General features: G+C 36.7%; 1 protein-coding gene across 1 annotated transcript; it reads left to right on the forward strand.

Moving 5' to 3' along the window:
• Positions 1-7,714: 7,714 nt before the first annotated feature.
• Positions 7,715-15,842, forward strand: gtf2b (general transcription factor IIB). The gene is made up of 7 exons (XM_049466958.1): positions 7,715-7,863; positions 10,430-10,536; positions 10,650-10,783; positions 10,913-11,059; positions 12,387-12,516; positions 14,141-14,422; positions 15,186-15,842. The coding sequence occupies exons 1-7, from the start codon at positions 7,847-7,849 to the stop codon at positions 15,317-15,319; spliced, it is 951 nt and encodes a 316-aa protein (XP_049322915.1). The 5' UTR covers positions 7,715-7,846; the 3' UTR covers positions 15,320-15,842.
• The last annotated feature ends 2,205 nt before the right edge of the window (positions 15,843-18,047 follow it).

Raw genomic sequence — 18,047 nt, forward strand, 5'->3', positions numbered from 1 at the left:
CGCGTGCCGGTAGGCGGCGCTCTGCCCGTCACTCACGTGTTCTACAGGATATTACCAAACAACCGCACTGAGCACAGTCCAAATCTGTGGAGTGTGGAGCACTCTCTGTACTTTGCCTCCACCTTCCAATCAGTCCTGAGTGTTTTTCTACATAAGGGACTGTTATTATTTACTGCTGAGCTGATATTTATATAATTTAAATAATAATATATGTATGTGATTTATACAAAGGTGCGACTGACAATAAATACTCTGTAGGAAAAAGTATAGATACTAGAGTTTAAAATACTTCTGTAGAAGTGAACTATCAACTCAAGTGTAAAAGTACTTGTTTAAAAACTACTTAAATATATAAAATGTATAAGAAAAGTAAAAGTAATGTAAGGGGAAAAAGGCCATTAAGGACAAAAGCTTAGGTCGCACCACAGGATCCTATAGTGCATTACCCCCACCCCCCCCCCCCCCCCCCCTTCCCAAACACATTTTATTAAAGACTATAATGACTATAGTGTTAGGTTAAAATGTGTCTATTGCATTTTAGTAGAATGTAAGTATATTTGAAACATTTGGAGTTTGTCTGGAGTTCTCTTGAGTCTCTGCACGGATCATCTTCATACTAGACTACATACATCTGCTATGTTCTTGCTGGAGTGTGTGGGGGTGTGGGTGGGACGTGTGCAGGTGTGATGGATCACAGTATAAACCAATAGGGAGTCGGAATGGTATATGTATTGTTAATACAGTATAAAACAAATACAGAAGAATGTTTACCTTCGCTTTAAAGACCTTGTTGGACATTTTTACAGTTTTCTTTTGATGAAAGATTATTTAAATTGATTAAAAAACACATTTAATAATATATAAACAGTGCTGTGAAAAAGTATTTGTCCTTAACAATATGTGCCTTTTTTATCATACGTACATTTTTCAGATTAACAAACACATTTTGATATCAGGCAAAGATAACCTGAGCGTTATTTATATAATATAAAAAGTGTTTTTTTAAAAGGCAAAAAATCTATTCAAACCAACCTGACCCTATGTGAAAAGTTAATCCCCTCTTCCAAATGAATTACCTGTGATTAATTACATAGTTTGGAAAGCTGAGTTCAATTCCATTAACCACAACCAAGCCTGATTACAGTCAAACCAGTAGAATCCAAAAATCACTTGAAGACAACATGAAGCAGCAAAAAAAATCTTAAAAAGCAACACATTATGTCCCAATCTGAACAAAGTTAATAATAAACAACGTTATCTGTAATCTGTCAAAATTGATAATCTGGAAAAGGTTACAGAGTCATTTCTAAAGCTTTGGGACTCCAGAGAACCACAGTGAGAGCTATTTATTCACAAATGGAGAAAACATGGAACACTGGCAAACCTTTGCAGGAGTGACCGGCGGACTAAAATTACTCCAAAAGGGGATAGACAATTTATGCAGATGGTCACAAAAGAACCTAGATCAACATCTAAAAAACGGCAAGTCCTAAGTAAAGGACAGTGTTAATAAATCAGTAATAAGACTGGGTCAAAATGGTATCCATGAGAATGTTCCAAGGCAAAAAACCCTGCTAAACAAAAACATCTTGATGATTCCCAGGACTTTGGGTAAATATTCTTTGGACTAAAAGCGGAACTTTTGGAAGGTGGGTGTCCTGTTACATCTGGCGTAAAAAAACATGGTGGTGGTAGAGTGATGGATTGGACCTGCTTTGCTGCTTCAGGATCTGGAGAACTTGCTGTAATAGATTGAATCATGAATTCTGCAGTTTACTAAAAATCCATCAGTTAATCAATGGCTCCAACATTGCAGAGCATGGCTGTTAGCACCCTGGCTCCAACGCTGCTGCGCAATGCTATTAGCATTGCAGCTAACCTCCTTGAATATGTTGCGTGCCTATCAGGTTCTAAGCTAGCTAGCTATACAGTACCAGTCAAAGGTTTGGATGCACCTTTTCAATCAATGGTTTTATTTGCCTTATCTGGGGAGCTGTTAACTTGTGGTTTCAGAGGCTGGTAAATCTGATGAACTAATCCTGTACAAACAGAGGGATCTCTTGCTTATCTTTTCCTGGTGTGGTCCTGATGAGGGCCAGTTTCATCAAAAAATGTTTGATGGTCTTTGCAACTGCACTTGGCAATACTTTCAAAGTTCTTGTAATTTTTTTATTTTACCAAATAAAAAATTAAAACCTCTGGAATATAATCAAAAGGAAGATGGATGATCACAAGCCATCAAACCACCAAGTTGAACTGCTTGAATTTTTAAACCAGGAGTGAGTGGCATAAAGCTATCCAAAAGCAATGTTTAAGACTGGTGGAGGAGAAAATGCAAAGGTTATTCCACCAAACATAATTCGTAGTTTATAGAATAAAACAACAGTACGTAGTCGTTTTACTCATACATATACCTTAAAAAAGCCTAATCAGTGAAACTGATTCAGAAACTGAAGTGGTCTCTTAATTTTTTTGGAGCTGTATAATTGTGTTTGAAATTTGTGAAGTTCTAAGTTTGTAAAGTTTTCAATATTTTTGCATAAATACTTGTGGTTTCTGAGGACGGTGACTCTGATGGACTTATCCTGTGCAACAGAGGAAACTCTTGGTCTTCTTTTATTGAGGTGGTTCTTATAAGCCAGTTTTATCATACATTTTTAAAGGGCTTTGCGACTGCACTTGGGTATACTTTCAAAGTACTTGTATTTTTTTTGGATTGACTGACCTTCATTTCATTCAAGTCATTTTTTTCTTTACTTAGTTGAGTAGATCTTAAGCCATAATATTAATTAGAACATTACTCAAATAGAGCTATTCACTGTATACCAACTCTACCTCTTTACAACTTTACAACTGATCTATCTACATTATCTATCTCTCTACCTACCCCTCCTGTAAGCTGTGTTGTATTGTTGGTGTGTCAGAGCAGGCTGGTCAGGAGGAGGAAGTGTCTAGGCGACTGAAACCTCTCCTGGATGGTTTATTCAGGTTTCAGCCAGTCTGTGTGAGAAGCTGCCGCCTGTGCCACGGCCTCGCCTGACTCACTCAGACCCTGAACACACACATTCATACTGCCTGCTGCTTATTTATTTACATATAATCTCTCTCTCTCTCGATCAGATTCACCAGTTCATTCACTACCCTGCACTCATATCACACTGTGAGTTTACACCAGGTGGGTGACCGTGTACTGCTGCACAGTGTATCAACCCCCCTCCCGCCTCCAAACACACACACACACACACACACACACACACACATACACACAACCCTGCTGTGTCTGACTCACTCACAATAGCACCACAAACGGTGCATGTTGGACATATGGTGGTCCCTTTCCATTGACAGACAGGGCAAATAAGCACCGTCTGTATTGTATGTTAAGTGTTTCTGATAAAGTGGCCAGTGAGGTGCACAAAACAGCAGACACAAGATTAAACCCACTGCTCCACTACAACATACAGTAAATAGCACTGATGATCTGATTCCACTGACTCCTGTTACTATACATTATCAGTCAAAAGTTTGGGCACACCTCTTCTCATTCATTTGGTTTTCTTTCTTTTTATGATTTTTTTACATTGTAAATTTAATATTGAAGACCATATTAAAGCTATACAGCAACACATGCAGAATTATTATACACACAAAAAATGTAAAACAAACCAGAATTTGTTTTATATTTTAGATTCTTCTAACTATCACTTTTACCTTTGAGGACAGATCTGCACACTCTTGGTATTTTAATCCCAGTGTCTTCATGAGGGAGAGTCACCTGGAATAGTTTTCTCAGCATCTTGAAGGAAGGAGTTCCTGGAGGTGCTGAACAATAGTTGCTGCTTCTTTTCCTTCACGCTGTGAAGCTCCAGCTCATCCCAATTAAATCACCTCAAATCACCATCTCAGTTCATCAGAGAAACACTTTTTTACTGTTTACTACGTAATTCCATATGTGTCCCTTAACCGTTTTTATGTCTTTAATATTAATTTACAATGTGTAAAATAAATTCAATAAATAAAGAAAAAAGAAAAACATTGAATGAGAAAGTGTGTCCAAAGGTTTTACTGGTACTAAATATATATATATATATATATATATATATATATATATATATATATATATATATATATATATATATTAGGCCGTGAGTGAACAGTTATTTTTTGAAGTTGATGTTTTGAAGCAAAAATATGGATAAGCCTAAACATCTGAGACACTTTAACAAGAAACAAACTTTGATGTTCTAGACAATGACTGGATCAGAATCTCCAGAACATCAGGCAGGTCTTGTGGGGTGTTTCCCTGCAGTAATATGAAGTGGTCAGTAACTTCCGACAACAGGACTGTGGCTGGACAAAACGGTACCACTTTAAAATAAGACTACCTTTATAAAGGGTTTATAAATGGTTTACAATTAGTTTATAAATGGTTACTAATTAGGTTGTAAATGCCTTAAAAATCATTAATAATCAGTTGTAACACATACGTATGGTAGAAAGGGCACCAATGACCTGTTGTTTCCCAAATAGTGACTATATAACACAGCCATCTATATTGATGCCCTTTCTACGTATGTGTTATAACTGATTATTAATGATTTTTAAGGCATTTACAACCTATTTAATAAGCATTAATAAACTAATTGTAAACCATTTATAAATGCTTTATAAAGGTAATCTTTATTTAAAGTGGTACCGACAAAACTTACTCATGCTCATGGAGACCCACCTCACACCTTACAGGACTAAAGGTGATGTTAGTCTTGGTGCAGATACAACAGAACACCTTCAGGGGTCTTATGAACTCTAGGCCTCGATGGGTCAGTGCTGTTCTGGTAGCACAAGGTTGGCCTATACAGTATTAGGCAGGTGGTTGTATTGTTATGGCTAATTGCATCAGATATAAAGGGCACTAGTGCAGCGTGCCAATTCTTACATCATATTGTGTAGCTCAGTGGATGATTATTTAATGGTGCTTGTTTATACCAGTTGCCACCATGTGCCATGGCTACAGAGACTGGGAATTGTCTACTGGGAATAAGGGATTTATGTGGCATCAGCATTTAGTCCCAGCTGCTCCAACCAGCTCTACATGCAAGGCATAAATAAGCTCAAATAAACATGAAGTGAGTAAGAGTGTATAACTGTAATTAACTCAATATAACATTAGAATAAACACAAATAAACATAAATTCAGTGGTCAGTGAGAGTGTCTACATGAAATTAACTCAATATACAGCTCTGGGAAAAAATATGAGACCACTTAAAATTTATGAGTTTCTTTCATTTCACCAAACTGAAAACGTCTGGAATATAATCAAGAGAAAGATGGATGATCACATCAGGATCGCATTTTTGCATCAGGAGTGGCATAAATTTATCCAAAAGCAGTGTGTAAGACTGGTGAAGGAGAACATGCCAAAATGCATGAACACTGTGATTAAAAACCAGGGTTATTCCACCAAATATTAATTTCTAAACTTGTGTATATTAACTTGTTTTCTTTGCATTGTTTGAGGTCTGAAAGCTCTGCATCTTTTTTGTTATTTAAGCCGTTTTTTCTGCAAAAAAATTGTCTGCAGTTGTTCAATGTTCGTTTTACGCAAACATATACCTATAAATAGCAAAATCAGAGAAAATGATTCAGAAACTAACGTGGTCTCTTAATTTTTTAAGAGCTGTATAGTTGTGTTTGAAATTTGCGAAGTTTTAAAGACTTTAGAAGTTTCTAATTTTTTGCATAAATACAACTTAAAACATTACCAGATGTTTTTTCTCATTTGTTTAGCTGGGTTCTCTTTATCCACTTTTATGACTTGTATAAAAAAATCTGATTATGTTTTAGATCATATTTATGCAGAAATATAAACAATTCTAAGAGGTTCACAAACTTTTAAGCACCACTATCATTAAAATAAACCCAAAGAAACATAAAAACAGTGGTGGAATAAACACAACCCCCTCTGGATGGAGTGTTTCACACCATACCCACTCTGAATGGTGTTGTGTACACATTAACTATTTCATTATGCAAGAATTTTAAAAAGTCAAATGCAAATGCAAATATTACTGAGATATGAACTTTGACCACTTATTTTCAATATGCAGTCTTACTGCATTCTTATTACAGAGTAATTACACAAGGTAAACACTAGCCACATAGGGTTATTCTTGTATTATCATGGTGAGAGATATTTAAAGGACTTATGCTCTATATTTATAGAACTGTCCATGTGAACAGGTAAGTGGCTCCGAAATCATTACATCCAATGCAGAAGACCCTGCCCACATATCCCACGTAGCTCCCATTAGATGGGACATAGCAAAAGTCATGGTACAAGATATTAGTTTCTGTCCCATGATATTTGGCATGTCTGTGTTATTATTATTAGAGCATCCTTCAAGAGCTCAGTCTCAAGTCAACATATTAAGAAGACTAGTGTGCTCCGAAGGCTTTAAATATGCAGACGATGTATTCCTGGTGTCAGTGTGCGTATAACAGCACAGTCAGTACCCACAGATATAGTCACATGACGCGGTGAGATGCTTCCTCTCCGGGCCTGAGGCTGAGAACAGGAGCTGTAGTATATTTAGATCTGCTCTGAAGTTGATTTAACCACTGAGTTCAGCCTTGAAGATTTATAATCTGGTTCAGATCAGATAACGAGCTGTGTATAAGTAGTACGCAGTTACGGTAACGTCTGCTGACGTGTGTATCAGCTGGTGTCTCTGTAATATATATTAAATTACACTCTGATAAACCCTTAACCCAGTCCTCACTGCTGCACCTCCTGTATGATTACTTCTTTTGCACTTCTATCACCCTTACTCTGTGTGATGACAAGGAGCCATGTTTGTTTACTTCCTGTGCAGCCACGGACCGCTGATATAGGTTACAGCCACAGTAATAATATGTGTAATATTATTTATTTATTATTTTATAGAATAAGTAATAGCATACACAAAAAATGACCAACACAACACAAAATATTGCATCTCCTCTTAACTTATATCCACCACCATCCAGAGAAGAGGAGTTGCGTCTGTGGTTGAAAGAGCTTAATTTGAAGCATCCATCCAAACAACCACACACATCTGTGCTTACCATTATAAGGAGGAAAAGAGAAATGGCTTGGGTTTTGAAGCTCCGGGATACTGAAAGAATTTAAATTATGTACAGTATGTGTATAAAAGAGCTCTAGAAGTACAATGACATGCAACCAGTCATGGGACAGCAGTATATACGCAGCATAGGATCATGTTTCTTCAGGGGATGGCTTGGGAATGCCCACACCTGTATAAGTTGTCAGGAGTTATCTTGTGATAATAAGTGAGGTTGACTAAAGAGTGGACAGTGTACTCAAGACCAGTTTAATTATGGGAGGTGGAGTAAGGTCTGATAGTGGGTGCAGATGGATGGGTCCTTCCATTTGTGAAGTTGTGTGGGTATTTAACATTCCTCAATCTGCTAGGAATAGTTCATAGAAGGCTCCCGCATGGTGTTTTCTTTGCTTTCTCTTTTTTTCTCTTTTCTTTACTTTAAATGTAAGCAGATATACGCTGTTTTGTTCAAGAAGAGCACTAATATTGGAGGGTGGGGGTTGTGTGGTAGACATGCAACAGTTTAATTTTTTAATTTATTTATTTAAATATTTATTTTTTTGTTATTATCAGTAATATTGCGCGAACTTATTTGGTTTGTTCTGGATGTAGATATTTGGTCGATTCTGGCTTTCCGTGAGCAGTGAAGCTGTGATGAGATAAATAAGGGAGGTTATAAATAAAGCCCAGCTAAGGCCAGCTCAGCTCAGTTCAGCCCAGCCTGACTGAGAGACACAGGGACAGAATGGCGTCTACTAGCCGGTGAGTACAAAGCACAGGAGCGATTTATCACTTATTTAACTCGTTTTTGCTGTTTTTATAGATGATTAAACATTAATATGGTATGTATGAACACGTTGTCCACACCCCTGCGTGCGTGTCAGTGAGTTTTATGCAGAATCCGGGCTAAAATACGGGTTTCATTAATGGGTTCTGAGTGAATCGGACACGTTGTGAATGCAGTTCGTTAACACTAGCTGTTCGGGTTAGCCTGCGTTAACTCTGAATTTTACATAAAACAAACTATTTAACTCTATAGTATTTGTTTTAACGATTGCGAAAAGATGAGAACCCTTATAACAGCTAAATGACAGTGGAGATTGGGGTTAAGGGCACATATATAACATTTTTTTCATCTTAAAAGCTCCAGTTAGCATGAAAATGCGAACGCAGCTAGCTTAGCTAACGCGGCTAACAGAAGCTATTGTATTCTGTAGTGTTGGCTAGCTAGCCTGTTAGCATGGTAGTATCCAGCTAAGCTAGCTAGCTAACTAAACCGGCGATGTTTTAACTCTTTAAATTAACGTTGTATCTAGCTAAAGTATTTAGTAAAAAAAGTTACCACCATGTATAAGGGAGCAGATACCCTTTGAGTGATAATTTGACCATTATTATAACATTAGCTAGCTTTGTGTTGGTGTTGAAATGGCTAGCTTAGCTTAGCACACCTATCTATATAGATAACAACAGAGGAAACGACACTCAGGGTTTTATTAAGCTTCAGGTTAAACTAAGGATAAATAATCAACAGCTATTATTTAACGTTACTGACCTCGTGTACTGCGGCTGATTTAACATTTTATAGACAATAGTTAAGATCAGATATAAATACAGCTAGTTTAGTTAGCTAAACACTAAGAGAGATCCTAGCTCAGATAGACTGGAAAGTGCCATGTCACAGAGAGGGGCTTTAAAGCTCCTGTTTCTGATTATCATTACTTATCATCCTAATAATTAATAATTCAGGAATAATTAGTCATGGTTTTCATTTTTAGAAACGTCACTTTGGGAAGCAAGATAAGAAAACAGATAGAAAGCAACAGACACAAGAGGAAAATGAGCACAAAATTGTAACTGTCACGGGTGATGGAAGGGCAGAAATGGGTTCTGTTGAAAAAGAATAGCAGCCTATTTATTGATGGAGAAAAAAACAACAAATCATAAACTATTTAATTTAAATTAGTATGAATTGAAATTTAAACTAATTTATTTTAACCTCCTCAGACCCAAACTCTTGCATGGCATGCATTTTTTTATTTCTCTTTTTCCCTGTTCAAGCTTATTGGCACTTGAATAGTGTAAAAACAAAGAATTATCTTTTCCCATGATGTAGGTTCTGAGAAAAAGATGCCCACATATAAGGACTTTAGTTTTATATTTTGATACAACGCAATGAACTCGCAATTAGTAATGATGTGCAAAACCTATATTTGTGTCTGAACACAGCAGCATGTTTTGCCTGATTGCAAAACAAAAGTAGAAACAACAATTGTGCCCCTTTGAGCAATTTGGATTATTTGAAGGTTTTCTCTAGGTGACAGTATAATGGCCTCATAAGAGGACACAAGGCCCTTGTAGAGCAAAATTTATTGTAGTTGTCTAGACAACCCAAAATGTCATGTCCACACATGTGAATGCTAGGTCCTAATAGGATAAATATGATCTTTATTTAATTTTTGCTGAATATCATCCAATTTAACGTTTTTTTCACACTAGTGAAGTTTACACTTATTTTCTTTTTAGACACTGACATAAATGTGTTTTACAGTGTATTGATGATGATGATTATTATGATAATAATAATAATGTCAAACATGACAATATATTGATGTAATGTACTTTTATAACTTTTTTTAAAGAATCTCCCACTGCTGATTTATTTTATCCAAGGGTCAAAATATTGTGATTAATACTGTGTGTTAGGGTTGAACAGTATTTGCAATATATATTGTGTTAATAAAAAAATCATTAAGTTTCACCATATATTGCTGCACAATAGCAATGCTAAAACGACATATGCAGCCAGCCCTAATGTGTATCATTCATTAATTTTTAAATTGTGATTAAACGTTTTTACTGCAAAAATGCAGTGCTTTCAGACTCCCTAAATAATGCCACAAATTTAAAAATGTTTTGTGGGTTCAGAAATTAATATTTGGTGAAATATTGCCCACATGCCTCTCATGTGTCTTGTCATGCCCTCCACTAGTCTTTCACACTGCTTTTGGATGACCGTATGCTGCTCCTGATGCAAAAACTCAAGCAGTATAGCTTTGTTTGGTGGCTTGTGATAAAAAAAAGCTCAAATTAACAATATTTATAATTAAAAATTTTGAACTTTTGTCAGTAGTTTATAAAATGAAGTGAAATGCAGAGCGTACTTATACTAGCTTATAAAGTTGCATATTCAATCCACGGTCTGTTAAAACAAACCAGCCCAAAATTAGTTCTGAGTAAGGAAAAGTATAAAAACACCCTAGAAGAACCATTTAGTTGCATCAAAATATATTAGGTCTAACTTCTGCAATCTTTTTTTTTTTTATTGTAGTGCAGATGCTCTCCCCAGGGTGCAATGCCCCAATCACCCCGAGGCTATACTGGTGGAGGACTACAGAGCAGGGGATATGATCTGTCCAGAATGTGGCCTGGTAGTAGGTATGTACTCTAGACTCTAGACATTTTTATATTAAAGATTCAAACGGTCAGAAAATGAAACTTACAAACATTTCACTGTTTTCACTGTGTTCTGTCTGTTCTGTGTGTACCAGGTGATCGCGTTATTGATGTGGGTTCCGAGTGGAGGACGTTCACAAATGAAAAAGCCACTAAAGACCCGTCCCGTGTGGGAGACGCGCAGAATCCTCTGCTGAATGGAGGAGATCTCACTACCATGATCAGCAAGGTAACAGCACTTCACCAGAGCTACATTTTCATTTATTCTTCAGTTTTGTTTTTCTGAATTTTTTTAGGTTAAAAAAATATCTTTCTCCTTCCTAATTATCTTTTTTGTTTTATGATCCTAATTTAATAGGGAACGGGAGCAGCAAGTTTTGACGAGTTTGGCAACTCCAAGTACCAGAACCGTAGAACCATGAGCAGCTCTGACAGAGCCATGCTAAATGCCTTCAAAGAGATCAGCACCATGGCTGACCGCATCAACCTGCCCAGAAACATTGTAGTAAGTGTCCAGTCCTGTGCTTCTGCTGCTTAAATAGGAACAATAAAACGGGGTGTTATATGTGTAGTAGGGAGGACATGTCTACTGAATCATTCATATTTTATTTTGTAAGATTCAACATAAAAGACAAGTAAAGGATTGTTTAAACCTTTGTAAACTCTGTTGATTGGTTAAACGGAATAGAATTTATTACAGGCTCTGTGCTTTAATTCATCTAAATGAATCACTTTTAATAAGAGTATATTAAACTATACACTTTCAATTAATTTTATCTGATAAGTAAATAAGTGAATAAATAACTGCCATAGATTTAAAATTCCACATCTATTTATTTACCATATAATCATCTTTATGCCAAAATTATAATCTGAAGGGAACAAAATAAATTAACATTTTTTTTACTCTTTCAAACTACTTCACACATCCTGTATGTGCCAAAACAAAATCATAAAATCATGGAACATACTATAATTAGCAACATATCACAATTTCCAGCTTAACATTTTAGTGCAAAACCTAATATCGCAATATATTTCTTCATTTGGATATGCTATAATTCTGATATGGATATAAACAGGATAAATTGCCATTGACCGAAGCTTGAATGCTGTCAATAATGTAGATCTCTTACAACTTTGGACTAATTTATTATAGCTTGATTTGTTTTTATTCACCTAAAAATTACAAAACAAATTACTATAGAAGACGACAACACATACAAGAGGTTGTTTTCTGGAGATTCTAGGTAAGGGCTGAATTAATCACCTAGAAGTAACATTGCAGTTATATCATATTTACCAATTTTTAATTGCCTGAATATTTCTGATCCGTATTTGCTGGTGGTTCATGCATTAGTTCTGAAGGTAGTCAGTAAGCAAGCTGTTACAGGCAAATTAGATTTACACCAGAGATTTTACAGCTAAAATTGGCCAAGACCACAAAATAGTTTTCACACCCGGACTGAAACTAAAACCATTAAGCTTAAAATGAGGAAGCAGCTGCTGCTGGAATGGGACTGTTATAGCACAGTTCTGTACATACTTATGTAATCAGCGTTTAGTGAGAGAGTCTACCTGTAATTAACTCTATAGAACATTAGAATACTAAACGCAAATAAGCCTAGTTTGTGGTCAGTGAAAGTGTCTACCTGTAATTAACTCTATATAACATTAGATTTATTAGTTCCTCCAGCAGTTTACCTGATTTACTGTATGGAATCGCTTATTACATAATGCTATATAATATAATGCCATGTTTATTGTTGGTCTAATTGTTTCTTGATCTCTGTTTTAATGTTGTTGTTTTTTTTGTGGTGTTTTGTTCACAGGATCGTACAAATAACTTATTTAAGCAGGTTTATGAGCAGAAGAGCCTTAAGGGTAGGAGTAATGATGCGATCGCCTCGGCCTGCCTCTACATCGCCTGCAGACAGGAGGGCGTGCCCAGAACTTTTAAAGGTGAGAGCATTGATTAAGAGGTATTTTGAAACACTGATAGAAATTAATCGATTTAGTTTGAGTCTGAATTTGAGTTTCGTGTTCCCTAGTTAATGTACATGGAAACTCTGATATTAAAATCCATCTAGCTGAGTGACCCAGACAGAGCAAAAATGCCCTACACGTTAACAGCTAACAGTGGCAGATGAAAACGGACTTATGGTCAAAAACTGTGTGTGCCAAGTAGGGGTGGGCGATATGGCTCTAAAATAATATCTCGGTATTTCAGGGTATTTTTGCGATAACGATATACTTGGCAAAATAGGAAAACAGAAAAATAGTTAATTAATTTCAGGAATATAGTATAATAGTATAACAGAATAATCATAATGTGGCAAAATAAATAATATAGCATAAAATAATATAATGCAGCAAAAAATATTGCAGAATATTTTCATGCATATAAACTGCAAACTAAAACTATAAACTAAAACAATTATACAATAAATACACTTAAAGCTTCACAGTAAATAATGCACTACTTTGAAGACAAACCATCTCTATTATCACGATATGGTTTTTAATATCATGATATTTCTGTGTCACGATATATTGTATACGATATAATATTGCCAAGGCTCTGTAAAACCAGATGGGGAACAGCCAATCACACTTAAGCAAAAAAATGGCAGAACTAATAAATGAGCTAGATGGTGAAACAGGCTTCAGCTTTAACGCCGTTTTTTTCTCACTTGGTCGCAGTGTTTGACCTGTCTTTATTTAATATAGCGTAACATTGTTTTTGGATGGTAAAAACTGCAGGGGATCAAAACTGATTTTTAAAAAGGTGAGGAGAACATGTCCCCCCTTCCCCCACATTAAATCACGTCAGTGGGTAAAAGCTTTACTCGTTTAAAATCTGTCGTTCTTCCAGTGAACTTCTAGCCTGAAGGAGAACCGTCTGACTTTGAAGTGTCCGTTCACTGACGCGTGATTTGTGGTGGTGTTAAAAACCCATGTGTGATGGAGCCGTTCAGCTGTGACTGGTTTGGCATGTCGCCACAGTCTGTCAGTTAGATCTTCCTGAATGGTTCTTGCTGTGGATATAAAGCTCTAGGAACAAACGAGTCTGGTATAGAAATGTTCTATTGTGTAGAGAGAACTTTTTTTTAAGAAAACACATGAACATATAACATTGTAAATTAAAAAAAATTGTTTATATGGCACTGAAATTTTTAATTATAAATGAAAAAAAATCTAGACATTTTTAAACTGAACTTAAGCTGCATTTTAAATAGTTTTCGTGTATTTTAAAAACAGTAAATGCAAAATTTTGTGAAAAAAAATCAAGTTTTACATTTTAAAAATGTTTGTTTTAAAACATAATAAAATGTAACTTTTGTATTTAAAAAAAAGAAGTTATTTAGAAAAAGAAGAATTTAGAAAAAATAAGTTTTAAAAAATAGTTAAAAATATTTTTTTTACTGCATGTAAAAAATACGTAGATATTTTCAGTGCATTTTAAAATGCTAAATAAAATAAATACGTATTTAATATAAATTGATTCAAACTGTGCATTGAATTGAGTAGTTAAAATAGTTTGAGACATTTACTGATGATTTCATCTTCATGTCTCCCTCTGCAGAGATCTGTGCCGTGTCCCGTATTTCGAAGAAGGAGATTGGTCGATGCTTTAAGCTGATTCTGAAGGCCCTGGAGACGAGTGTGGACCTGATCACCACGGGAGACTTCATGTCCCGCTTCTGCTCCAACCTGGGGCTGCCCAAACAGGTTCAGATGGCCGCCACCTACATCGCCCGTAAGGCGGTGGAGCTGGACCTGGTGCCGGGCCGCAGCCCCATCTCTGTGGCAGCAGCCGCCATTTACATGGCCTCTCAGGCCTCGGCCGAGAAGAAGACGCAGAAAGGTGAGATCAGCAGTTTAGCTGGAGTTTTAGATCTTAAACAGTATAGTACCAGAAGAAGAGAATACCTACTGTAAAACTGGATTCATACTCCTCATCACCTCAATACAGAACCTACGCCATAACCTGCTCATGCTGCCTGCGCCTCTGTGTGCACTTATACTTGTGCATTGGTGTGTGCGTGTTGCACTGCAATCTTTTGAGGTGATCAAACACAGTTCAGTTGTGTGTTAGATGCTAATAGAGCAGGGGTGTTGGGGGCCAGAAGGAGAAATATATTTGAAGTCACGGGTCACACTCTATAATAAAACAAATAATGAAATATATCACTTTAAATAATATTTTTTCCTGATTATTTCATTTACACACCATTTTACTTGACTAACTATCTTTATCTTTGACAGTGTTGTGTAAACTAAGATTTTTCAAATTGATGTTTAATTTCTTGATGTCCTTAATTACAGCAACTTTTAGACTCTTTGGCCTGTTTCTGACACCTAGCGTTCAAACTTTGAACTCACATTATAAAAACCTGCTTAACAGCGGGCCAACTTTCATTCTATTTCTAAAATACCGTAGTTTGGACACCCCTGTAATAGGTCATTTTCTTTAAGCTGAACAAGTGCTTGGCACGCCCACAGGTCAGATTAGTGGACCACCGAAACAATTATTAGTTGTAGTTAGCATATCTATCTTTTATACATGCAGTTATTGTTTTTTACCCAGGTGATATTATTTATTTCTGATTATTTTTGATTGTGTGCAGAAATCGGAGATATCGCAGGAGTGGCCGACGTGACTATCCGCCAATCTTACCGTCTGATCTACCCGCGAGCTGCTGACCTCTTCCCTCCCGACTTCAAATTCGACACACCAGTGGACAAACTGCCTCAGCTGTGAAATACACACACACACATCTACACATACACATACACATGCGCGCACACACACACACACATCTACACTTACTGCTCTTTATTCTAGGATGTTGTTTTTGTTGTTGTTGGATTGAGAAGGTTTGAGGTGATGTTCAGCCTTTCAGGAGGCGCAGGGCAGGGATTGAACGCAGCACAGCGGACACATTCCAAGGTTTAACACAGATTAAAACCTGTACTTAACCCAAATCCATTCGAGTGTATATATATTGTATATATGTCCAAGTGAGGATTTAATTTGTGGTTGCATTTATGCGGATTTCATACTGTAATCATTTTCTTTTGTAGGAAATGAGTGAGTTATTTTGTTAGCGTGTTTGCATTCTATTAAGTAATTTAAACAATAAATGCTTTTTAAAAAAGCATGTTGGAAATCTCGTGAATTAAAACAACAAATTAAATAAATGTGTGATTGAAGCATTTGAATAAGTTGATGATGTAACTGTACCACGAGAATGGCATTTAAACTTCTTTATTTCCTCTCTGAACGGGAGTGTGTGCGTTTCTGTTCCAGCCTTTCACAGCTCTGCTGCTAATAATGCTTCCAATACTGCTGGGGGTGTAACTTGTAACCCTGATTTGATTAGGTACAGTGGTGTTTAAAAGTTTGTAAACTCTTCATAATGTTCAAACTTTCTGATTTTGTCCTAAAAGTTTTAAAAGTAGATTTATTAAGACTAAATTATTATACCTATTTATCAAGGACAATGTTTCATTATCTGGTGCATCAATAACTGCAGATAAATATTTTTCAATTAGGCACCATCTACTGTACCCACCCAGAGAGATCAAGGCCAATTGTGCTCTCTCGGGGCTCTGACAGCTGATGGCAAGCAGTATGACCGGGATTTTAACTGAATTGATGCATTTTACCCCAAAAACACACACATGCACAAAAAACATACATACATACATATACAGAGACAAAGAAAAAGAGACAGTTTTATATAACAAACATTTTACTTTGCATTCATGATAGACATCAATCATAGTGAACTATATTGCACCATTTCTGTAGTAGGGAGTGATTGTGAGCGCAGCTAAAGTGTGTGATTATGGTCAATGGTGGACTCCCCCATGGTTAAAAAGGTGTTGCTCTAGTGCCTTTAAGAGTGCCAGAAATAAGACAAAGTGCCCCACTGGCTGCGCATCTTGTGGGAAACAAAAACAAGGATCAAATGCCAAAGGCTTTGGTGCCCTTTCTTACAGAAAAATCTACCCATTTCTTCTTTATGTTACTAAATGAATGTTTCACACCCAATTTCTATATTTGAATTTTGCCTCCAATAGAACATTTAACTGATGAAATATAGTGTCTAGTCCACTCTAGGGTTGATACGTGTTTTTAATATCCCATTTTTTTTCCCCAATTTACATGGCCAATTACCCAGCTCACTCATCAGGACTCCCCCTATCACTAGTGATGCCCCAAAACAACAGGAGGGTGAAGACTAACACATGCTTCCTCCGATACATGTGAATTCAGACTCCCCCTCTTTTCCAGCTGCTTCTGATCAGGCCCCCAGCTTTTCCCTTCCAAAACGTGCCACCGGAAGTGTGCTGCTGAGGGATGAGAGGAACATTTGAGCGAAGCTATCCATTCACTTCCATTCATTTCGGGGTGTCTTTGAACTAATAATAAATGTATTTCCAAGCCGTTTTCGATTATGACACGGCCCATGTTCTTTTTTAACAAGAATGGCTTTTCTGCCATTTGATCCATAAGATAATAATCTGTTCATAGCTTTAGAAAATAACATTTTTATAGAACTATGCTAACGATGACGTAAAAAGACAGCGACCCAAAATACCGTGCTGTAATGTTTGGAGATGTTGCTCCTCTTAATTTAAAAGTACAGAGCTGATTGAATTAGAGCAGGGTCAAAATAACGGTTTATTATGCAAATATAAAACTACTACTAACAGTGATAATACATTGTAGATAGTAAGATAGCAGCAAATAGAAGTAAGATAGACTATGAGAATTATAATGTATAGATATAAGTGTAATTTATATTACACATTTATTATTATTATTACAGAGTTTCTAAATGCTTGTTATATAGACAAACTATGAATATTCCTCAGTAAATCCGTGGACTAATATTGGGTATCAGTAATTCTAGTTTTTATCTGCTGTTCATTTAATAATAGCCCCATTCTGGGACAGAATGGAGCTTTTCTCACTGTGGACTGAATAGATCTGTGCAGCTCCTATTAACAGTACGGTTGTTTGCACGGCACGCAGAAGATTTGCTGGCGCCTGCGCAATCTCTCACTTTCCCGCTTAACGCCCAACGAGAAGCCGATCAGGAAGTGACACGATTGGCCTCACCTGGCTCCGTTGAAATCAGCGGGATGGCTTGGTCCAGTTAATATATACTGTCAATGCTTCTGATGCAGCATTGCCGAGTAGCATCACAGCGCTAACGCTCGGAGGAAAGCGCAGCGACTCGGTTCTGATACATCAGCTCACACACGCAGCCTTGTGCTGATCCACATCACCCTAGGAGTGTTGAGGGGAAAGAGCGCCATCTACTGTACCCACCCAGAGAGAGCAAGGTCAATTGTGCTCTCTCGGGGCTCTGACAGCTGATGGCAAGCAGCATGACCGGGATTCAAACAAATTGATGCATTTTACCCCAAAAACACACACACATGCACAAAAAACATACACACATACATATACAGAG

This window comes from Astyanax mexicanus, chromosome 18 (assembly GCF_023375975.1).
Source record: "Astyanax mexicanus isolate ESR-SI-001 chromosome 18, AstMex3_surface, whole genome shotgun sequence".
Lineage (NCBI taxonomy): Eukaryota > Metazoa > Chordata > Actinopteri > Characiformes > Acestrorhamphidae > Astyanax > Astyanax mexicanus.